General features: G+C 42.3%; 1 protein-coding gene across 2 annotated transcripts; it reads right to left on the bottom strand.

Annotated features, from left to right (window-relative positions):
- Nucleotides 1-282: 282 nt before the first annotated feature.
- spen (spen family transcriptional repressor) lies at nt 283-24,390 on the bottom strand. 2 transcript variants are annotated; one of them, XM_077608442.1, is made up of 15 exons: nt 23,955-24,390; nt 21,543-21,863; nt 16,118-16,729; nt 12,893-13,050; nt 12,607-12,807; nt 12,381-12,532; nt 12,166-12,291; nt 11,986-12,099; nt 11,802-11,915; nt 11,630-11,730; nt 3,940-11,560; nt 3,268-3,534; nt 2,517-2,711; nt 2,289-2,447; nt 283-1,725 (listed from the first exon to the last, which is right to left on the bottom strand). In XM_077608442.1, exons 1-15 carry the CDS (start codon nt 24,035-24,037, stop codon nt 1,594-1,596), a joined length of 10,356 nt encoding a protein of 3,451 aa, XP_077464568.1. In that variant the 5' UTR covers nt 24,038-24,390; the 3' UTR covers nt 283-1,593. The 2 variants fall into 2 exon arrangements, with proteins under 2 accessions (XP_077464568.1, XP_077464569.1); XM_077608443.1 differs by lacking the exon at nt 23,955-24,390 and adding an exon at nt 23,156-23,247.
- Nucleotides 24,391-24,555: the final 165 nt, after the last annotated feature.

The following is a 24,555-nucleotide window of genomic DNA, read 5'->3' as shown; positions in this document are numbered from 1 at the left end:
ATCGATACGTACGCATTCCTAGAATATACATGTCCGTGAATAACTGAGGAGTAGATATTTTAGTTAGACTTCTCACCAAAAACAACAACAACAATGTGGAAAAGATCTGTAGCCTTCCCTCGGGACAGTCTAAAAATGTTGTCATTAATATGATCCAACTACCATAATATTGAAGTATAGTGCAACTGGATGAACAGTCCTCTTTTGACCTCTGTGCACTGTGGTTTTGTAAATACAAAACATTATTGTAACATGAAAATGATCAAATCAATACATCAAAGACTCTGTCATGGACCATTTAATGATCTTCAGACGTTAAACAACAAAATTATTTTACAGTTAAAAATGTCCTCATGGAGGAGCAGCAAAATACACCCAAATTAAGACAGTTTTTGTATCAATTGGTTTCTTGTTTGAATTTATCAAAACAGGATAAGTGCCTTCAACATAATGATAGTAGTATTGAGCTCGCAGTCCTCAAATAAGACCGACAAGTGTGATTTACTTTCAGCATCGGTTTTACACGGGAATCCCTTTCCTCAGACAATAGCTACACGGGCAAATATGAGCACACACACGGAGGACACATGGAAGTATTTACAGCTTTGCTTCAAAAGGACAAATCACAAGGGACAGACAATAACAAACACATCCAATAGCGGCATGATGGCAAGTTCAAGTCACATTCGTTGCACATCTGTCATGAGACAGTTTGGAGCAGTAGGGGACCAAATCAGCAGTGCACAAACACAGGGATCAAATAATATTCCCAAACATTCCCCCACAAAAAGGAATGAAAATACAAAGTCATATATTAAAATAGATTATACTCCTTTTTTTCTTCTTTTATGTAAAGCACAAACATTTTGGCACATAATTGAAAAAACTTTCTTTTTTTTGTGGATGACATTATTGTGTCAACTGTCAGAAGAACACATTGAAAACATATGGATCTGTCTGAAGAATAATAAATTCACTTGGTCTCCACATTGCATCAGTCTTCAACTACCTACCGTATTCACAGTTGCACAATGGCCCACAAAAGATGCTGCAAACTAACTTATGACTGTAAACTGTACAACTCCCAGCTTGGCCATGGAGCAAAAGCAGCGGACTAAAATGATTCTTCATCTCTGGATTATAGCATAACATAGATCCGTTTACACTCAAATATGTATAGTCACATTTTCGCCCCTTGTACATAGTGCAATGACTCCTCACATCTCTTTAAAAAAATCACAATCACTTTTATGAAGACAAAAAAAAGTCAAGTTAAACCTAAAAAAAGAAGGAAAAAAAAAAGAAAAAAGAACATTAAATTCCACAGCCTTGCCAATGCCTTCAAAAAATGGCAGCACTGAAATATTCAGCAGAAATGCTCTTAAAAACGCCCTGTACTTCAAACGTAACATTTTTTGGACTCTAACGCCATCGATAAAATTAAGGACTTGGTGCAGTGAAGCAAAAAAACATTGGGGGTTAATATTTGCTTTAAATGCTTAATTGAGATTTTCATTAAAAAAAGATGAGGCAATTCCAGTTTACAAAAGATAGCTGGTGTTGGCTTTTCTTTACAAAGAAAATTCAATCGATTCAAACAGAGGCGATGACAATCATGAGGTGAGGTGAAATAGTGGAGATGCTGTTCAAAAAAACCGGGGCCAGGCGGGACAGGTGGCTTTCAGAAAAGTCACATGGTGGGAAAATCTGGACCACGTAGGCCGGCTGCAAACATAAAAAAATAACATATTGAGAGGGAGAAAATCCAAACCGACAGTCACATTGTCAACCAGTTTTTTACAACGTTTTTGAAACGAGACACAATGTGTATAACATTTGTAAAATCTCACAGCATACAACCTGACAAAATTCAATCAAAAATAAACTGCCAGCCAACCATTTGCACCCAATTTATTGTAGTGGTGGCTAGTCAATGGAGGATGGCACGTTATCACTGATGATGGTTAATAAATTAGTTTCTTTCATTTATAACAACATAACATTTTTTAATATTCATACCATTTTATTTTTGCTGCTCAGTACTTGTCACTGATCGTATCTCCTGATAACTAGCGGAAGAGTAATTAATGGTTCTCTCAATATATGTTAAAGGTATATTTATCACAGACGAATAAAAAAAGATAGATTATGTGTGGCAAATAAGTAACTTTCAGACCAATTAAGCGGAATTGGAAATTTAACACCACACCCCTCTGACGAGCTGTGTAATGTGCCAAAGCACAAAAGTTGTGAATACCTTTTATGAGATGAAAAAAAGTTTGACAGACCTGATTAGAGCCAGGATTGGGCACGTTGATGATGCCGGCTGCTTGCTTGGCCTGCAGATAGGTGATGAAGCCCGTTTTCAAGGCTTGCGTTTGACTTAGTACGTCATCCTGGTCTCGACCGCAAGGCAGCGCAAGGAGCAAACAGTAATCGTTCTCCATCTGCGATGAATCATATTCCATGGGTTATTATTCTTAATTTCCCACCTATTTAAGCCCAGAATTACTTACAGTCATTCGTCTTGCCACACTGTCCAACTGAGATGCTTCCAGCCTCATCCTCTGAACAATGCGAAGAAGAGGACCTCCCTCTAGTGGTGGCAGTGAGCGCTGAGCCAGTAAAGAGTTGCCAGAAACAAAGTGCAGCTGGACAGCTGCCTGATCATTCTTCAGTGCCAAAAGACCTTGCCACATAATGGGGTATTTCTGTACAAAGACATATTATTCGATTTTAGCAGGAAACCTTGCCAATGCAAAAGCAAATGAGGTGAAGCTATGAGAAACCCTGAGTCGAAAAGAAATGACCAATTTGGCACATTTCCACTTTATAATAAAACCAACTACAAAAATGGGCTACTAAACAGAAAAGTAATATATATGTATTTGTTCGGGTTTACATAAACCTAAAATCTAGTAACTAGAATTGTGGTAGTAAACAGTCATTTGCACAATAAGTCGGGACAATTAATACAATAACATTTATAATTCAATCAAACAAAACAATTTTTAGATTGAAAAACGGTTGAATGTTAAATTAAAAATAAAACTGTTATTTTAAAAGACAGCACATACTGCTCATTTGAGTAAGGCTACTTTTGGACAAAAAAAAAAAAATTCAATCGTTTATTAAACCTGGAAGCAGTTGGCCCTGGATTTTCTTGATGTTTGAAAAAGATGAGGAAAAAAATACGTATTAGGTGGGAGTTGTTTCTATGAGATGGAAAATAGAGGTCAAACACTAGTGTATGTGTATTATTCCCACCGTCAAAAGGTGCACCATGTCAATGGAGCGATGTCCAGAATGATCTGAATTGGCATCGGGTCGTAGATGAAATGACGTTGAGGAGGCTGCTGCAGGCAGAGGTGTTGTTGAGAAAGCTGGAGGGGCTTTCTTTAGTGACTGATCTGGCTTGTGATTCAGGCCCATCGGAGTAGTAGTCATAGGAGACTGGTACGAGGGAGAAACTCCATCCAATGGGATTTGAGACGTGTTGGAAGAGGTAGAACGGCAAAGGTGGGGACTCTCAGGCTTGAATAGGATAGGAAATAAACACATCAGTATGTGTAGTATTACCCTACTGATCAGATTTTTTTAGATCAAGGTCACTTGTGCTCAAGTATCTCCTGATACCCTATTCTTCCTGATCAGCTACTTTGGCAATGCAGGAAGAAATATGAAGTATTATAACAAATAACCTACATTTTGGAATAGGACATGGAAAAAATTGTTTTGGAATTAGAAACCGCTAATAAACTAACATTTAAAAAAAAAGACCATTTTACTGCCGTACCCATCAGCTGAAAAACAAACGATCGAGCCTAATTTCCAATCATATAATTGGATCAAGAAAACCCTTGTGCTAAGGTGTTGGTGTAGCGGTAACAGTGGCACCGTTATTCCGAATTGCAGTGCCAAATGAAACGCTGTATTTACCTGTGAAGCTGTGCTGCGTCCTGATGAAGAATGTCCAGTTAACTGAGGAGGGAAACCCCTCGGGTCGCGATAAACTGGAAAGGAGGCCACACCTCCGGAGTGAGACAGCTGGATGCCATGGGGGTGCGGAGACACCATAACAGGGCTCGATGTGTGAATTGCCCTGATTCTACTTTCACTGGTTGGTGAATGTATCAGCTGTCCGTCCGATGCCTTGAATGAATCTTTTCCGGAAAGTTCAGCATTCATCCTCACAGCAATGTTATTTGTGCCATTCTCTGGGGTGTGTGATAATCTTGTGTCCACAATAGCCTGCTCTCCCAGTTGTTGATGCGTGAGCATGTTCTGAGACACGCCTCGGTACTGGTCCAGACTTAAGCTGGCATGGAGCCCCACGCGATCTTTGTGAAGCAATACGGACTCTGACTTTAGCTGGGACAGTGCGGTTCTGCTCAGTGCGTGGTTAAAAGGTCTCTGTTCCTCGTCGGTTACACTGCTGACATCGCCGCCAGTAGACGCTGGCACCTGAGAGGTCGAATGAGACTGCCGGATGACAATCGACTGAGATATGGCCGAGTGCTGTATTGGCGGAGGCAGAGGAGAGGACAAAGAGTGACTTCTTCTCCCGTAGCTGATTGCAGGCATCGGTGAAGCATTCATCCTTGGTTCCCGCGTCACCGAATGCGTGACACTCTGAGGTTGCATTATGACAGAGGACTGCTCCGGGTGCGGGTGATGCACCATCGCATTGTAAGTTGTTATGGATGACATGCCATGAGGCATGACGAGAGAGCTTCCTAGAGTAGAACTGCTAGATCCGCAGGTTTTGACAAGACGCGAGGCGGATTGAACAGTTGTTTGTGAAGATTGGGGGTCTTGTTTGCTCTGCAGGATTGAGCGATCGGTCGGCGTGCCAGGACTGGAGCTCATGTGTGATCCAGATAGTGAGGAGTGCTGAGGGCTCTTGATAGGGTTGAGGTTAGACTGGTGTTGAACTGACTTTTGGGGTGGCACCTCTGTCTCCAATCTCTTACCGTGCTGCTGTTGAATCGCAGCTTGGTTGTACATTAAGACTTGAGGAGCAGAGACTGGCTGTTGAAGAATCTTAACCACACTGCCCTGTGGTGCTGTGTGATATAATACTTCAGGCTTGTCACATCTGCGGATATCCTGCTTGGGACTGGAAATGACAGGCTGAGAGTTATAAGATTGTGTGGACAAGAGAATCCCAGTGCGCTCATAAGGAGGCGGAGTTGGGGGTCCTCTATTGCTAGGTAACTGGGACAAACCAACGATTGTGTCATGCTTTGCCTGAGATTTAGGCACGGATTGTTGAAACTCGATGTCTCCAGCACTTGCTTGCGGAATTTGACTGATTTTGGCTCTCATTCTATGGGGCCCCTCTGTTTTTTGACCCGAATAACTTAGAACGACAACACCTTCTGATGTATTTACCCTAAGACCAGGAACAGACCGTGGAGTGCTCTCAACAACAGAGCGCAGTCTGATTTCATCTTTAGTGACATCAGCACTATGGTATTGATGATTCTCATTAGAATTTGCTTTGAATTTTGGTTTAGCCAAAGAATGGCACATGCTTCGACTGCTCAGGGAAATCCTCGGTGTCTCTTCGGTATCATAAGGTATTGGAATGCGGCTTATTACAGACGTAGCAGGGGAAATTACAGTAGGTTGGATGTGGTCACCACAATTTTGGCGAGGCTCTGTTTTATGTTTGTGATGTATAGACTGAGGATGTATAGACAATCTCCCTTCCACATGCCTTGGACCCGTAGTAAGGGGCATACTTTCATTTTCTGACGTCAGTAAAGGATCTGATGTAGTAGTCGTCACCAGAGTGGTAGGACTTGAATTGCTTTTTGATGGAGACACATATTTTGGTTCCATTAGAATTTTTCTCAAAGTACTGGAACTAGGATGGAGATCAGAAGCCTTAGTATCAGGAGGCATGGGGGGATTAACTGAAGATGTTCCAAGCGGCGTTGGTATAGAAGAAGCTGCTACAGTAGAAGTTACCACGGTCCCGTGACGTGGAGGGCCGACAAAGATTCTACTTTCTTCGGTTCTCGGAGGCCAGTTTGGCAAAAGTTTGGCAGGTCGTAATAATGGTACACCCGACTGGGATAGTGGTGGGCGGCAAGGTGTAGGAGTAAGACAAGAGGAAGACAGTTCTGCTGGTTTGGAATTATTTTTGCAACAGGAAATGACTCTTGAGTCTGAATGACAAGCTGATTCATTAGGTACAGGCTGTTCAACTTCAGGTTGTTCAGCCTCCTTGGGTGTTCCCAAAGTTGTAGAGCTTGTGACATCATGCCGACATGTAGCAACAGCAGTTACCACTGATCCCACTGTAGTAGTTCCAGTTGTAACAACGGCTGCTTTAGAATTTTTGATTTCTGGATCCTCTGGGATTGACTCAGGTAGCTTCAAAGGGAGGGGTTCTGGATGTGTAGCATCTTCATTCTTCTTATTTCCAAAACATTTACGACTTCTTGACTTTTTGGGGGGTTTGGGCCTAACCTTACTTGTTTTCTTGGGTGTACTGGCCTCTGGGGAATCTTCACTCGTCTTAGTATCTTTTATTGGACACTTTGGACTCAACAACAAAACACCATCCTCTAAAACAGCATCAAGGTTATTATTGATCGCTGGTTGCGTTACAGTTCCCATCCTCTCATTGGTGGTACCAGACGGCAATGTATCAGGGGTGGGAATAAGAGCATTAAAAGTGGGAGGAGATGTGAACCCTTCTGCTTCTGCGCTTGATTCTTCAGCTGTGATGGAATCAATAGCAGCTGCAAGTTCTGTTTCACTTGATGGGTTTGCTCGCTTTTCTTCTTCAACCTCTTCAACCTTTGTTTGTACCTGTGGCACTGCAGGAGCTATTGCGGGCACTTGGCCTGAAGGAGGCTCTTTGTATAGTCGGGGAGGTTGCTCCACTGTAAGTTTGGCAATATTTTCAACTGCCTGCTCTAGTTCCATCTGATGTGCGAGAAGAACAGCAGCTGGATGCAGCGGAGACTCGGGTCTAGATACAGGTTCGTCTTTATTTTCCACATCAAGCTCCTGTGATTCTTTGGGAAAGCATAATAATTTTGATTCTTCAGACTCAACTAGAGTCTTGGTTTTCTTAATACTGACTTGAAATGAATCAGGGTCGTTTTTTTCAGAACAAAGTAAACCTTTGACATCATCAACACTTACACGGATTTCAAGATTTCTTAAACTGTGGGATTTATCCTTGGTGCTCTGCTTGGCATTTCGTTTGAACCTTGTTATTTTCATTTTGACGCTTTTTTCAGGTACTCCACTCTTTAGGACAGATAGAGCTGGGTCCTCATTATCCACATCAGTCGGTTTAGGTGCCATGTCCAGTGCCTTTTTGTATGTTTGTAAACTTGTGTCTGAAGAGTTTGCAATTAGATCCAAATCAGCTTTAAGTTTCAACCCTGATTCATTGTAACCTGCTATATCACTTATTTCAACTTGAACTGTAGTTCCTCCAATCTGTTTCTCAAGTCTACTCCCTTTTTTGTTAACTGGTGACGATGAAGTCAGTGGCGTTTGTTGTACCTTTCTCGGAGAGCGCCACCCATCTGATTTCACAACTTCCGATGTGCTTGACCTTTCCTCATCTTCCACGTGGCCCTCCATAATTTTCTGCAACTCCCCCTTTACTGGCAATATATGGTCAACTCGTTTGACCCCCCTTTTCGGTGGGCGGCCTCGTCTAGGATTAGTAGATGGAATTTGAACGTCTTGCTGTACGTGTTCTTTGTCTGTAATCCGTTTGCGCATTGTTCGCGATGTTTCCACTATCCCTTTACCAGACTGCTCTCCTTCATGTATAGTAGCGTAAACTGATCGTACATTTCGTCGACGTGTTCTGCCATGAACCAAACCCGAGTCAGTGGTTTGTTCCGAATCCTGTGCGTGAATTGGAGATTTTGATGCAATTTTGCTCTCCGGGGATCCTTTTGGCGCTTCTAGCCGGGGCGATGCCACCCTTTTGAGTTTCTCTCTATCAATACGTTCACTCTTGCGTGTTGCAGGTTTAGCTTTGGCATTTTTGGTAGCCTGCGGTGCGCGTATTATTGTGTTCGCTTTTGCTCTTTTATTTTTTGCTTGCCTTCGATTTGATACCGGTACGATTTCAACTTCTACCTCAGTCATACACAATTCATTGACTATCTCTGGTCTGTTGGACTCCTCGGGATTATACATTTTTGGAATTTGCGTCTTCTGGTTACCATTCTCTTCTTCTGCCTTTGCATTATCGGAAAATGTAACATCTGCATTGTCCTGTTCAAAACTCTTCCCAGAACCCCCTGGAGACGACACCTTATCCATAGGGTGATTGTGCTCTGTTGGCAAGCTGTCACTAATTTCTGTGTTGGATTGAATTACTTCTGCTTTTGCCTCTACTTCAGTTTCGTTCTTTATAACCATGGGTTGTGAACTGACATTCAGTTTAGGTGTGATTGTTTTCATGTTTTTCAAAAGAGGAGAGAGAGAAGGAGAGTTCTCAAGAGCTGGTGCCACATTGTCTTCTTGTTTACATGGCACATGTTTATCTATGGCTGGTGTTAAAGTGTCTTGCTTTTCAGGTGAAGACGTTTCTTTCACGTATTGAATAGGTGGGGAAACGGGTGTAGTTGAATGGGGGCTGACTGATTTTTTATCATCCTTTATTCGAGTGTTGGACATTTTATCATAAAGTACATCTTCACAACCTAGCTCGGAATTGGTTTTCATTTCCAACACAACAGAATCCGTTTCAGGATCAAGTGGACCAAATTCCTTCCCTTTTTGTTGTTGCAGCTCCAAGAAACGACTATGGAATAGCACGATGGGTTCTGGTAAAGTGTCTCCTTCTTCAGATTCTGTTTGTACTTCAGGATCACCTAGCTGAGCAAAATTCACATCGACTTTGGTTTCAGAATGTTGCTCTTTACGCTCGAGATGCCGCAGACGGCGAGAATCCTGCTCAAAGATTGAGCTATGTAGGAAGCGGGAGGCAAACAGTTCCTGGCGTTCCTGGTCCTGGGGCTTAAGTTCCTCTTTTTTGCCGTGTAGATCGTCAACAGAGTTTGTACGGGTCTTTTTCTTCTTCATATACCAAGAGGGAATTGGTCGGGGTGCTAGTTCGACCTTGATTTTATCCGTGCAGCTGTGTGGGGCTGGGAAGCGGGAAGGAAGAAAGGACCAGTTTTCTTCTCGGGATGAATAAAGTGTCTTGGCTCTTTCGAGAAGTGCCTTAGTGTCAGGGGTTATAGTTTTGTCTAATGCAAAGGAGTAAAATTTATTCTTTTCTAATGAACCACAAAGTTTTAAATCTGTCATCCTCTCATCCCGTTCCCTCAGCATATAAGATAAAGAACTACTGGACTTGTGAGAGATGTGTTTTCTGTCTGCATCATCATCGGAATCAGACTGTACTTCTCCTGGTTCCAAATCCTGTTCACGGCTCTTATCGACACATTCGCTTTGTAAGGGCGGATCTATTTTTTGAGAATCAGAGGTAACCCTTCCCAGCCAACAGCACATAAAGTCCTCATTGCCTCCAAGAAACGACACCTTTAATTTTTCATCCTCACTTTCAGGTGTTTGAAGATGCGTCTTCAGGACCACATTACTTTTCAATGACTGAGTATGTGCTGGATATTCTTTTGTCACTGATGATTTTGTTTCTGCGTTTAAGCCTGAGAAAGAGATCTGGGCTTTTTCCTCTTCCTTTCCTAAAGAACTGGAAATTGTAGAAGTTGTCATATGTTGAAAAACAACTTCATTTAAATTTTGACAGGTTACCAAGTTTTGCCCTCTATTTGAAATGACATTTTCAATTTGATTCCTTTTACACAAAGCGAAGCCATCATGTTTGGTGTTCTGGTTTGGTTTTCTGATATCATGTGAGACATAATCAATTCCCACATCTTCCGATTCTTTGAGCCGTGTGTCATCACAATTGCCACTCTTGTCAAGATCATAAAGCTTGCCTTGCAGCCATCCAACCTCTTGTTTTTTTTGTTTCGCAAAGGTGTCGGTCTGCCCGAAGCGCACAAACTGTTCTTCATCTTCAGAGTCTCTACAGTTCCTTGCACTTTGGTCCTTGTCACACAAAACCTCTCTCTGTTCTTTCATTTCATCCAAATTAAGGCTGCCATCACTGCATGTCTTTATGAGACTGGAGCTATTTTCACTTTTGGCTGTCTTCGAAAAGGGAGAGTCCAATTGTTCTGAAGATGCATCAGGCAGTGTTTGCTGGGTGGGCAGTTGTATGGAAATGCCTATGGAGTTGGTTTTGGACTCTTGTCCCTCAATGGGACTATTAAGTGAAAATATCTGCACAGATTTATCCCTGTTCTGTTCTTTTTTGTGTATTTTTTTAATGAAAACATTCTTATGGAAATCAGAGTCCTTGTTATTCCAAGGCTTCTGGAGGACAGACCTCCCCAGATCCTCCTCACTAAATCTCTTCTGATTATCATTTTTGCCAGAGTCCTCAAAGCGCCTTTTTCTTGCGGCCAAGCGATCAAAATCCATTGAAACACCACTGTCGAAACCAAATGTCGATTTTCCATGTTTTTTGGACTTATTTTTGGCATCCATATCAATATGCTCCACTGAACTGTGCATGCTTTTGTCTCTGGGCCCTTTTAAATTTCCTTTCAATGACTCTGTACGGTACAGAGGACTTCTCTGGCCAGCTGAAGGTGAGACGAGTTGAGGGCTGTCACTCCCACCCCTCACGACTTGATTTTCGTGACCAATTAGCTTTCCTTCGTTTTCTTTCACTCGGGTTAATTGAACCACGCAAGGAAGAAGATCCAACTTGCTTCCACTCGAACTATCTTTTGGGGTTTTACCATTTTTACTTGCCAGTGAACACTCAGGACTAACATCCCGATCAAATCCCGGTTTGGCATCGCATGTTTGGGTGATTGGTGAAGATGCTTTGAGCTTTTTGAGCCGCTGACGGTCACTTTTGTCCTTATCACTGCGCTCTTTACGTCCATTGCGCTTCTCCTTTTCAACAGAATGAAACTTTTCCACTTCACAAACACCCTTTTCAAATTTGTCCATTTTAATATACCGTTCTGTGCGTATCTTTTCAAGTTTTTCAAATCTTGTCGGGGAGACTGAACTGCAGCTACCGCTTCTCTCAGAAGAGGGGCAACATATCCGGCGTTCGGAGTCACTTGCAATCCGTTCCGATACTGAGAGAGATTCCATTGGGCTTGCAGGGCGACGTGAGGCAACAAGAGATGGGCTTTGGCTCCGCTCAATGGTTCTCCTCCCGTGGTCACGTCCACGATCAGTCTCGAAACGCTCCTTCTCCCGCTCGCGTTCTCGTTGCAGATAACTGTATTTCCGAATATCCTGCTCGTAAGGATCAGCGCGATATTCTCGATATTCCCGGTTGTCTTCGTAGTACTGCGTCTCATAGTAATCTCCTTGATATGGCTCCCATTCGGCGTAAAACTCTCGACTTCTACTTGTGTATTTGCGGCGAGGATCTTCAGCATAAGTCCCTGGTGTGCGAGCATTTTCATAATACTGCCTTTCCACTTGAAACTCATATTGAGAGCGTCGTTCATCCCTGCCGAAACATGGCTCAATCAGTAAGTGACAATACAAAATGGGACTTTGTTGAAAATTGCAAACAAACCTTCTTTCAGAAAGAATGTCATAAAAATCTCGAATATCCTGGCCAGACGCTTGCATTGAGCGATAGAAAGCCATCTGACTCTCCTGATTGGCAAAGTCCACCTATTAAAAAAAGTACATCGTTTCAATTATACTATTTTAAACGTACTCACACATTGAATTCAACTGCCTACCTTTATTTTAGTGCCTCCTATCTTCCATCCTTTTGTGTCTTTGACTGCGGCTTGAGCATATTCAATGTTGTTATACAAAATAAGAGCCATTCCTTTCATCCTGTCAAATACAACCTGAGGAGGACAAATCAGACAAGACATTGCCATGTGCCTGAGGGCAAAGTACAAGTATCCTTTGACCCACCTTGACAACATGTCCGTAGCGGCAAAAGAGCCGAGTAAGAAATTGCTCGGTAGTGTTTGACGCTAATCCGTCAAGCCAAACACATGTCGTAGGCATGCTTTTCCCAAAGCCAAGCTGAAGAACAAAACCATATTAAAGTACTGGTGTGTTGATCAATTTTTGAGGAAATTTGAGTCTTACTTTAAGTCTATTGTTTCCAAGGTATTCCCCATCCATCTTCTTTATGGCTTTGCAGACGCTTGCAATGTCACAGTATTGTAAAAAGGCATATTGTGGGGCTCCATTCACTTTCTTAATGTCGATATCCTTCATAAGCATAAAAAAAGACAAGGACCCAGTTAGCAGTAAATACCTGTAAAACCTTTTGCAATATTCACATTGTTTATTCAAAATACCACAATCTCTCCAAAGCGTTGAAAGATGCTGAGCAGATCATGATATGTGGTGGTTTTTTCCAAGTTCCCAATGAACAGTGTCCTGGTAGCTTTTGGATGAAACTCATCTATCCTCTCATCCAAGGGTCGGAACTCATTCTCACTTTCAGTCTCTGCAAAGGGGTTGATCCTGGTTACTTTTGTGTCTCGTTAACGTAGCATGCAAGGATTCCTAACCAAAGCATACCGGGACCGTTCCAAGCAGTGACGTCGATTTGCATTCCAAAAAAAAGCTTCCCTTTTGATGCGCCAAGAGCTTTTTCTTGGTCTTCTTGCTGCCGGAAAAAGACCAGTCCATAGCGCTCTTCGGAAGCTCCGTGAATTTGTACAGATGTGACCTTTCCGTGTTTTTTAAATTCATGAAACAAACCATCTTTAAGACTTGTATCTGTCGTGAAGAAAACATACATTTATATGCAATTCATCAGAAAACAAAAAAGGTTTTACTTAAGCCAAAGGTGACAGGAACACACCTGTAGAGCGTACGGGAAGATTTTGGACCTTGATGCCAAAACTTTTCCGTGGTTCCTCCTTGTCAAGGGATGATAAAGCAAGCGCTGCTGGTGCTGGAATAGCAGCCGACTGCACAGAGCGTGCTGGTGATTCATCACTTGAACTACTGCTGGAATCACTGAGGCAACAATATCAACAAGAGATGTACAATTTATTCAAACTGGGAGGGCCGGGAACCTCTGAATGCTTATCTTTTAGTGCCACTAACAGTGATAGACATTGATTGGAAAGGCTGATGGCGGTCCCTCACGATCGACTTCTCCCAATGAAAATGAATTGAATGTCTAGCGTCGTCAACAGCAGCCAATTAGTTAAATGAATGCCGAATAAATGGTCAAATTATTGCACTGTATACTCTACTGAAAAATGCTGCACATTGCTGCAGAAGTCTCATGTCAAATCAAGATAGTATAGCATGAAAAGACAAATGTGAAGCATTTTGAATTCCTCCCAAGCTAATTTGTCTGCTGCGGCTGATCCCGATGAAAGGATAGATGGACTAGTGTGTGCTCAAAATCATGACTGCCTCATTATATTCAAACCATAAACATGCCAGCCCCCTTCCCTCCCTTCCTTTCTTCGCTTGTGCTCAGGCAATCCCGGTAGTGCTACTGACTGAGGGACTCTGGCCTGTGGGAGTGGGCAAGGAGCCAGCACTGGCTAGAATTTTCCAGTTTCAACTGGATCGCATAGAAAGGGGTATGGGTGGGAGGAGTGCGCAGTGAGAAAAAGAACAAGTGTGTCCTGAAAATACCAATACCTCATTTGACCACAGATGTCACTTTAACCTATTTGCAATGTGCAAATGGAAGCATGCAGTTAAGACCACAAGTCGGTCTATGGGCGTCTGAGTGTGACATGTACTGCAGCTGCTTGTAAGTGTTCCCGTTTTATATTTGTTGCCTTGTGCCATTTAATAAACTGTTGAAAGTGCATGAATGATTGCGGCACCTTTTTCCAACCAATCAAATCAGTGATCGTGATTATGTCTCTAATAACATGCAGGTTGGAGTAGTGCCGGGTGATGTGCTAGTGATTGTAAATAATGTCATTGTATACTATTCTTTGTATTGTCTGTCCCCCAAATACATTTGACAAACTCTTCATTTGTTGCTATGATGCAGTGAGACCCCAATAGCAAAGTAAAGACAGAAGTGGCGACACAGAGCAGGTGGATGAAAGTTGCCACCCAATCTTTTTCTTTTAAATCAGAGAGAATTCACACCCAACAGGGGCAGCTCGGAGGGTTGAGTGGTTAGCACGTCAACCTCCGAGTTTGCATGTTCTCCCTAGGCCTGCGCAAGTTTTCCCCAGGTACTCCGGTTTCTTCCCACATTCCAAAGACATGCATGGTAGGCTGATTGGACACTCTAAATTGCCCCTAGGTATGGGTGTGAATGGTGTCCGTCTGCCCGTGCCCTGGGATCGGCTGGCCACCGATACAGGGTATGTTCCCCGCCTCTAGCCCGACGTCAGCTGGGATAGGCTCCAGCACCCACGCGACCCTAGTGAGAATAAAGCGGTTCAGAAAACGAATGAATGAATGAATTCACACCGAAAAATCCCTATCCTTTCTCAATCTTCAGCATGTCAGAAACTGTCATGGAAAAGCTCGGCATTACTCTATTTTGTGCCACAACAGCTAGCTACAAGCGACGGCTTTAGATACTAGTAGGTTTGGCTGCTGTAGTTCCTTGGTGCGGATACTCTTTACTTTAAGTCATTACCAATTGATCCCACATTGCAGCGGTCACTTTTACTGACAATGAACATTAAATACAGTAAGTGTCTAGAGAGAAAATAGTACAATAGCTAAAAAGTAAGCATATGGGGCCGGTCTAAAAACTTGAAATTCATTTGTATAAGTACATTAAGTCACAGGTCTACCAAATTGTTAGTATGAAATAAAAATATTTATTTATGAGACTTTCACAATAATTTTTAAAACCCTCCAGCTGGCTTCAAACCATAACCATAGCATAATCCAATGATGCAAAACCCTAACCCTAGCTTTCAACCAAAACACTGCCTTTAAACCATTTGTGTCTCCTCTAAATGCATCATAGCAACAATATGGCACAGCCAATGGTGAAATCAGTCATGGAGTTTGCCTGCTTCCATTTGAAGCTCACGTATTATTGCCGTGACAGCCTGCATTTTTTTCTCGGTGTTTGTGAAGCCTGTATTTGGAGAACATGGGTGGTGCGCATTCTCTAAATCAACGCACCAAACTGGTTGAGGATTGCAAGATATCCCAGAAAAGCGATCTTTTTTAAAGAGATGAAGGAGATTATGAGGATTTATGGGTATGATGACAACTAGGCTTCTTTTCGAGTCAATGATGATGACAAAGCCTATGTCCGATTATTATTATTATGAAGCTTTTATATTGCCACATTCCAAATTGAAAATTTGAACCAGGCGTTAATGTGTTTATTTTGATCATGAAACTGGGCAGTTTAGAATGGAGTGTCAATGTAAAATGCTCACTCCTGAAACTAGAGGGGTGTGACACAGTAGCCACACTAGCCAAAGTCCAGTACTGTGGTCTTTTTTAATCTATACAATTGGAGGTTGAAATGGTTAAAATAGCATACTGAAAAACATGAACAAAAGAAATACTTACTTAAATCTGTATCTTGTGGACCCAGATAATGACAATACATTTTACACAATTCACATGGAATCAAACCCAAAACAAGCAAGGTGCAAATATCTGGTTAAAATCAATTTCAAATATTCTTCCTTTTGATTTAAAATGAAATGCATAGCCTAAATACTCCATTCCTAAAGTCCATCCATTTTAACCATTATTTTTCTTTTTATTCTGTTGTCTGGTTGACCCACTCAGAAAACTATGGGCAATGTTGAATTTAATTTTACAATGAATATAAATGTTCAATGCGCAATGCAAAATCCGCTGCCTCTGTCAGACGACTAGACATTTCCTGCTTTCAGACTAATTCTTGGACCATAGACCCTCCAAAGCGTACTCAGGTCCACCCACGAGGAGTAAATCATCCAGTAGGAGTGGACTTGGAACTGACTCAATCACTATCCCCATTACACTATAAAGCATCATCAAGAACATACAACTGGGCTGTAAATCACTCATCCAAGGTGGCACCATTGGCAAATAACAAAGACGTTTAGAGGTATAAAAAGTAAAATAAAACTTTACTGACCTGCCACTTGTGCTGCTGCTGGTGCTGCTGACCGAGTCTGAACTGGAGGAGCGGCTGCGAGAGCCAGAGCCACTGTGGGAGCGTGGAGGCCGACTAGCCTGGCTTGCCAGCCTCTGGGGGGAGGGGTTTCGCGATGAGTGTGGCGAGCGACTGCGACTGTGTCGAAATGACCGTTCTTTGCGTCGCGCCCTGTCCTCTCTGTAAAGGTCCCTGTGAACCACACTAGCCAAAGTAAAGGCCTCCCTGGTCCGAGAATCGTAACGAGGCTCTGGTGTCCCAAAGCGACATGGACTCCTGCTGTGAGAACGATAGAAACCAACCCCACTGGATGTAGATCCTCCGCTTCCACCTGTGGCGGCCCCTGCCGCCCCACTTGTTCTAGAATCGCTGTTGCTGTTTCCAGCAACTGCGTTAACGATACCGCTGACTCCAGAGGACAACGTTGTACTGCTTCCGATAGCTGCATTAGAGCTATTTCCAGATGAGCTAAGAGTCCTTTCCCTCGCGTAATAGTCTGCGTCATAATGTCGTTGTCGTTCAAAGCTGCTTCCTTGACGCTCGTGGTGACCATAAGTACCATGGTCGTATGCCCGCTCTCTACTTTCAGTAGTCCTAGGAAAAGACAAAACAGATGGAAGAAAATCATCCAAATGTAAGGCTTGAGCCAAATACACACTTTTTACCTGTAATTTCAATCTGACAAATTCAGCGCAACAGTTTGTTATGTTCCCCAATTTAATGCCAGCCATCATAAAAATTGGTTAACAAAAACCATAAAAAGGTCATTAGTAGTGATTTAACAACTAATCAAATATTGATTGGTTAAGCACAATTGAATTGAAATTGATCAAAATGCAAAACATCCATCAATATTGTCATCTTTTAAATATGTCGCTTTGTCAAGAACAAAACTGTCCAAAACCTGAAAATTAGGTTGCTATGCTAAAAAAACTACAGAAAAATACAACAAGATGTCAGAGGACTGGATAGGAACTATAAGCATCGTGTCATATTCTCTCATATAGGGCTTCTTGCAAATGTTTTAAAATCAACAGCCACTAATGTGCTACCACAAGCATTATTTGTTCCCTCTCTGTTAAATATCTACATGAAACTTTTTTATTTAACTTGTGATGTGATCTGAAAATTATTCATGAAAAATACCAATTCATCATACTATTGAATTTTTTCACTTCAAATTGTTAGGAAATGTTAAATCGCTCATATGAATTGAAACTCGATTTAACATAAAACATATAAGTCTCATTATTTTTACAAAAATACCATTTTTTTTAATTATACGTGTGGCAGATAAGATCCTCCACTGGTCACAACAGATATATTTTGATCTGGCTCACAATTCGGGGATTGTGTTGCACACAACACCCCTGCTCTACATAGCGGATGGGTTCACAGCACACAGCCCAGAATAAATAAGGATTTACTGTACTTCAACTGCTGACCTTGAAAGGTTTGTGAAATTTGGAATTCAGCCAAAAAGGTATCAGAGAAAAATCACAAAAGATGCCAGAACATCAAGCAAGATATCAATTTAGAACCCTTAGAACTCAGTTTAACAACGGATTAAGGGCTACCGATTTGACAGCCATTCATTCATTTGCTCTACCGCTTATACTCACAAAGGTTGCGAGGGGTGTTGGAGCCTACCCTAGCCAACTACGGGCATCAGGTGGGGGACACCATGAATTGGTTGCCAGCCAATTGCAGGGCACAAGGAGACAGCCCATGTGATAACAACAACATTATGTCTGACTCTTATTTAATGGACCAAAGCATCAGGAGAAATGACAGCCTATTAAGCAGGAGATTTCATAGTTTTTTGTGTGGCCAATGAAAAAAAAAGTGCTCTCCTCTGATTTTGAAACAAGCTATCACTTTTTTCTATATTTGTAATAATCTGAAACATTCATACAATTTGCCATGATAATGGCCCTGCGCTGGCAACAATAACAACAAAGTGGCCTACAATAAAATTATTTTTAATGTATAAAAAAAGGGTAAAAATACATTAATAGCAGTGCAAATCACCTTGACTTTAATGTTGGTGTTCTATTATCTCTGTTTTGTTTTATATATTTTTTAATTATTAGTGACAGATAAGAACTTGTACAGTTTGACCCTGGAATCCAATTAGTATTTTAGATGGCATCAAATCACTGATTTGAAAGCAACAAAGACTAAGATAAATTACACATTAAATCACTTGGACATTATGCCTCCTGCAGTACCAATGCAATACTGTACCACATGCATTTGTGGAGATCAGGTAAGAAATGTTGAAGAAAAGGGGTAATAATAAAAGATAAAGTAAGGTAGGACTAGTGTACAGCAGCCAGTGCTGTTAGTATGAAGATCAAGATTGAGCAGTGCAACTATGAGGTTAGCAAGGGCAGCTACAGTATAATACACAGGCAGGGCAGGACATACCAACCTTTTGAGAAAGTAGTAAGTTGACCTATAATTCCAAATACAATACAGGGAGATAGAACTTTGTGTGGGCAAAATTGATGAGTGGAGGGTGGCGGTGGGAGGAATGAAGCAAAACGGTTAATAATGGGAGGTAGGGGGCATAATCCTCGTCGTCAAGGCAGTAGAAATGAGAGGTACTCGAGTAATCAGGATCCACCTTCAGCAATGGTCGATATTGAATAGATCAACTTGGTTCATAAATCCATCCAGGCATCTCTTCGTCTTTCAATGCAAAATATCCCAAAAACAAATTCCATCTTTAATTAAACCATGGATTACTTTCCTCCTACATGTCCTTTTGTGAGCTTGTGCAAATTCCACAGGGATGGAGACATCAGTCCATTCCGAGTTTACTTGAAAGGCTGTGATCAATGGTAATCCATCTTCTCCAGTCATTGGTTTGCAGTCAAGGAGAGAATGCTGTCAAAGAGTCACTTATGTTGTCTGTCCATAATTCTGTCTGCATGCAGTCCAGGCATGGGTAAAATTTGACTCTGTGCTTTTTCATCAAACACTTATAGTTCCACGCATGAGAAAGGAGGTACTCCGTAGGCATGTTATCTCCAGTGGTATTGATGCCAAAACTCTCCAGCCAGCAAACATTGTCCTTATAAATCCTTGAGGGGGAAAAAGGTCCCAATGGATTGAGGTGATTTGTGGGTGTCTTATAATTTGATTTTTCCCCATATCTGAAATTGTAGTGGCCGGATCTCAGACATAAAAATAAATAAAAATAATGCAAGTAACAACCCATACCTTTCGATAGAATATCCTTTAGGTGTTAATCCAGCAGTGGAGGATTTCCCTTGTAGGTTATCCAGATGGCTCCAGTGAACGTGAGACTCATCCAAATATTGTTTTACCGTGTGTTATATACTGCGTGCTTATTTGGGTAACTACACAGAGGGCAAATGGTGACATAATCCACCAGGCCAACCATATAACTCCAGATTAAGAGAGGAATCCTAGGTGATGGAACGCTCTCGGTTTATCTCCCTGCATGTATCCATTTTCAGTAATCCTGGAAAAATGTACCATGTTCAATCTTTACCCTCCACAAATCCACCTGACACCTGCATTTGTCCATTTACGCTATTCGTGACAAAATAGACGAGACCGTGAATTTACATCAGGTGACAAACTTAATTGACCCTCCCTCTCCTGCCGCTGCCTTGACTATTCAGGTGCCTGCATGTTCATGTTTACCGTCACGTCATTGTCCCACATGGCAAAATTGAATTGCTACTTTATTGGCGGTCTTTTATTTTAAATCATTGTTAATTCTAGTGTGCATCACTAATGGGTGAGAGGATAACATTATATGAGTGCATGTCACTACCAGCATTGCTATACCAGGTGGCAGTAGTTATTATGGATAACTAGCTGATCACAGGATGTGTAAATTGGGTTTGAATGTGTTCCTAAGTACCAAGTGTTACAGAACTTTTTTCTTGAAATGGTTTATATCTAGTCATATGACAGAATGGCTGCTTCTCATGATTCATCAGCGAGAGGAGCAATGTCATGTGCTTAATGACACTAAATAGAGAATGAAAAAACTGCACTTTAATTCTTCTTTTTCCCAATGTGCAGAGCTAGCTATCGAGAATAATTGCCACCTATTCACCTATTTGCATTTTTCTACAAAACTACTTACTTTTTGGTGCTCTTTCTGCAGGTCCCAATATGAAATAACATTTTGCACGGCACCTTTCTAAAAAGGAATTTAGTACAGTAATTGGCCTGAGGAACCAAAATGTCAAAGTGACAAAAAGTCATTTGAAAAAAATGTTAGGTTTTGCCTGTGCTGCATGTACACAATTAGGTTTGCATGTGTTCTTTTTTTATTTTTGATTGTGTTTTAGAAACAAAGGTTAAGTGACTCAAGTGTCAGTGTGAATTATCTTCTTGTGTTTACTCTGTTGTCACTGATGGTGTAGTGGTAAATTCGCCTAATTTGGTGCAGGCAGCATGGGATTGATTCCCACTTAGTGGCACTGTAATTGTGAGTGCGAATGGTCATCTCTCTATGTTTCTCTCTGTGCCCTACAATTGACTGGTGACCAGTTTAGGGAGTGGTCTGCTTTTTGCTCAAAATGTCAGCTCGGATAGGCTCCAGGACTCCGCAAACCTGGCAAATATAAGCTCTGTTGACAATAGATGGATGTTTACTCTGTTGCCTTTGTTCGGTAAACCAATTAAAGTGCAATGCCGGATGTGTCTATCCATGACCGCGAGACCATGGATTTGTTCTAACTACTGTCTGTAAACTATACCTTTATTTAGCTCACAAAAGATGTGTAAATTATTCATTCATTGTTCGTACCGCTTATCCTCACATGGGCCGCTAGGGTGCTGGAGACTATCCCAGTCAACTGTGGACAGTAGATGGGGGAAACACTGAATTGGTTGCCAGCCAATCGCAGAGCAGTGTAAATGTACAATTTAAGACATTTGTACTTTTCAAGAGGCATGGTACCCTGTAATATTAATTCAAATTTGGTTAGCTAATTTATTTTCTTTCCTTCTGGCGTGTGCTTATTGCTATGCATTATACCGTAAGTGCGTGAAAATATTCACAGCAAACCCCCACAACATAGCAAATAATCTATGAGGAAGACTACTATTCTCTAATTATCAGTCACCCATCTGCATGACAATTAGCAAGCATGCCAGAGAAGAAGTGTGCACTCGCCAAATGTACGGGATAGTGGGCACAACACAGATTGCCTTTAGTGAAATTGCCTTTAGTTACCTAGTTTTAACAAATAATGTAAGATCCACCTTTAAGAGCTGACTTTGGTAGGGATCCCTGCAAAATTTCAACCTCCTTGGAAGTCAGTAAACACATGTATACAAGAAATAAGATTGGGTGTGAACAGTTTATTAACACAGCACGTCTTCCCTTGCCATCATAGAAACTGTGTCCACTTACCCGTCTAGTCTCCGTTCATAGCGTCCATCTCTGCTGTGTAGCGACGTGGGGGGGCCATACACGCCTCCCCCTGTCGCCCGTGTGAACCCTGATACATCCCGGCCACGAGAGCCTAAGGACAGACTGTCGTCCAGACCCCTCGCGGCACTAGGAATGGTTCCTGGTTCATTGTAATCAGTGCGCAAGTCTCTGTCCCCCATCTTGTTGATAGCATTGTGGGCCTTCTGAGCACTTTTGATGTCAACAAAATCCACAAAGGCCGCCACCCCACCCTCTGAACCCCGTTTTGGCAGGACTTTGACACTCTCCACTCGTCCATATCTGCAGATGAGAGAGCAAAAACAAACTCTTAAGCCAACTGCAAAGAAGATCAAAGATCATGTGTCTCAGATCAATTGTTCATATTGAAGCGTTAACTTCTGTATACTCAGTATGAACAAATGGATCTCAAAAAGTTTGTTCTTCACTTAGGTTTACGTATTGCCAGTCTTGTTTGGCATGGGACATTATCTGGCATTCCCCCTTTTTGAAGGGAACCTTTGACCTTGAAACAATTATTTCACCTGAATCGGAAAAAAAATTCAGAAGTCTGTTTGCCAGGGTGGTGGTCCAAGAAGTACACATGTTTTTAGATAACTCTTTTCAGAATATCCCACTTCCATCAAATAGGATCCCCATGACCCTTGTGAGGATAAGCGGTATGGAAAATGAATGTATGATTAAAATACGATGGACTTAACGAATGGAATAGGAAGCAAAAGCATAGGGTCTTTCATATAATACATGATTTAAGGGGAATAAATAATGTATTAATTATTGTAGAACTCCACAGTATGTGACCGATCGCTTCAGAATTTCTCATGTAGATAAGGAAAATCATCAGTCAAAAAGAGACAATATTACAATGTCTGCAACTGTATCATGGTTATGGGTTTTTTAATTTTGTTTTCAAATCCTCCTTCATACTGAAGTGTTTTAGTTTACAGATTAATTAATCATCGTCATTGTCATTTGTATGGAGAATTTGTGCCCCCTTGTGGAAGCCAATACTAACTAAGATGAAAAATAAAGATAGGTGCCAAGAAGGGGGGGTGTTCTTACACTGGGTGCCTTTCAAGCTAGACCCTCCAATGACTATATATAAAGGAAATTCCATTAAATTTGTCAGCCAGGCTCTGATTGAACAGGTTGGAAAATGACATCCACACCCGGCATCGAACCTTGCATTCCGTGGATAATACCATTTTACCGAATGTTTTATATATTAACATTCAGGTTGCAAACACACCGAATGTGAATTTTGGAGAGTTCTGCGCGCTATGAAGCAAAGTGTTCAGCATGATGCAAAAATCCAAACGCCCCCCCCCCCCCCCCCCCCCCAAAAAAAAATCCTACGGGCTGTGCTATGAGTATGTTTCCTTTCATTTAAAAGCAAATCCCTGACTCGATTAGTCCCGATCACCTTTAGCCGTCCAGGTATTTATTGGATCGTGATGCCACCCGAGGACGCGCAGCCTCCGACGCCATTTTACACACTTGCTCACTCATTCTGTCTCCCCCCCATCACGCCCCCCGATCCCATCCCATCCCATCGCTCACATTCACACGCTCACCTGCACGCACGCTGCCTTCCTCGGCTCGCTCACAGTCGAACCTCTGCAGCTTTTCTTCTGCGCCATTGCCACAACGAGCACGACGCACATCACAGGGCAATTCACGCAATGCACGCTCATAAAGGCTTTCAATTCGTGATAGCGTTCGCCTTGTGCAATTTATGAGGCGTGAGTGCTTTACGATGATATGGCGACGCCTACGACTGGAAGAGAGAAACGTAGACGCGGACGGTTTGTGCAGTCTGGCGCATATAGGGACGCAGCTGTGATTTCCTTGACAGCTTGCACGCTATTTCATTTTTTTAAATCTCCTATTGATGCATTCTGAGCAGGGACACCAAAATCGAGCCAGGCAACAAAAGCCACAGTGATAACCACCGTTGGTGCGCCTATCCGAGAGCTGCAAGGCTTCTCACTGCAGTGCAATAGCTTTCAGCTTGAAAAAAAAATGTACATAACATTGCGGCTTCGCGACGTTTGCAACATAACGGCGATCTGTGCTGAACAAAAAAACGGGAACATTTTCTAATTACTATAGATATCGATGCACAATTCAACAACACTTGAATTTCCTGATGATTCGGTGCAGACGCACTCATAAAAGGAAGTTGTTTTTTTCCCAGGATTTATGACAGGTGGACAGGTAGGTTCCTAGGGAAATGGTGGAAATATCGACATGCATATGGAAGCGAGTGTTGGCAGTATGACGGCGGGGTGATGCTGCTGCATATTCGGATGCGGAGCTGACAGACAGCGCACATGCAAAGAGGAAAATTGCAACCACTTTTTTTCTACTCACCGTTTAAAGTGCTCGATGATTTTCTCCTCTCGCACATTTTCGGGTAAATTTCCCACCCATAAATGCCTGGTTTCCCGAACCATGCTGCGCCCTGCTGCTGCTGCTCGGCGACCATACAGATGACTTTTGCTATGTCAGTAAACAGAAGAAGCAGAGGTGTGCAACGTCAATGCCACTGATTGATCGCTGTGTCCCAATGTGGACCATTTGGGTTGGCTGTCCCTCGTCTCGCACGCTTTTTCTTTTTCTCCCCCCTTTTTTAGGGGGTGGGGGGTGTTTAAATTGCGACCTTGCACCTCGTGAACGCGCTCTGGGTCGTTCCCGTGACGAGGAAGTGGAGGAGTGGAGGCGCGTCCCTGGCACCACGCGACCTTTGAGTGGCGAGAGAAAAAAGCATGGGCTTCCTAAAAAGACAGTGCAAACTTGGGCTCGTAATGAGAGGCGCACCGCGCAGGCGTGGCTTTGTGTGCGTGTGCGTGACAGTGTATTTGTGTGTGTGAGTGAGTGTGTGTGTGTGAGAGCGAGAACTCCCCCCAACTCTTTCAGCCGATGAGATCACACGCGAATGCGCATGCGTGGAAATAGGATGTGAATGTGAGTT

This window comes from Stigmatopora argus, chromosome 1, assembly GCF_051989625.1.
Source record: "Stigmatopora argus isolate UIUO_Sarg chromosome 1, RoL_Sarg_1.0, whole genome shotgun sequence".
NCBI classification, from domain to species: Eukaryota; Metazoa; Chordata; class Actinopteri; order Syngnathiformes; family Syngnathidae; genus Stigmatopora; species Stigmatopora argus.
Note: the sequence above shows the minus strand (reverse complement) of the source record. Positions and strands in the feature narration are given on the sequence as shown.

Excerpts from the sequence above, each read along its gene's own strand:
- spen (XM_077608442.1), bottom strand. The coding sequence starts at position 24,037 with ATGGTTCGGGAAACCAGGCATTTATGGGTGGGAAATTTACCCGAAAAT. Across the intron at positions 13,051-16,117 it reads AGCAGCAGCACAAGTGGCAG|TGATTCCAGCAGTAGTTCAA; the intron begins GTCAGTAAAGTT and ends TTGTTGCCTCAG. Across the intron at positions 3,535-3,939 it reads GACGCAGCACAGCTTCACAG|CCTGAGAGTCCCCACCTTTG; the intron begins GTAAATACAGCG and ends ATCCTATTCAAG.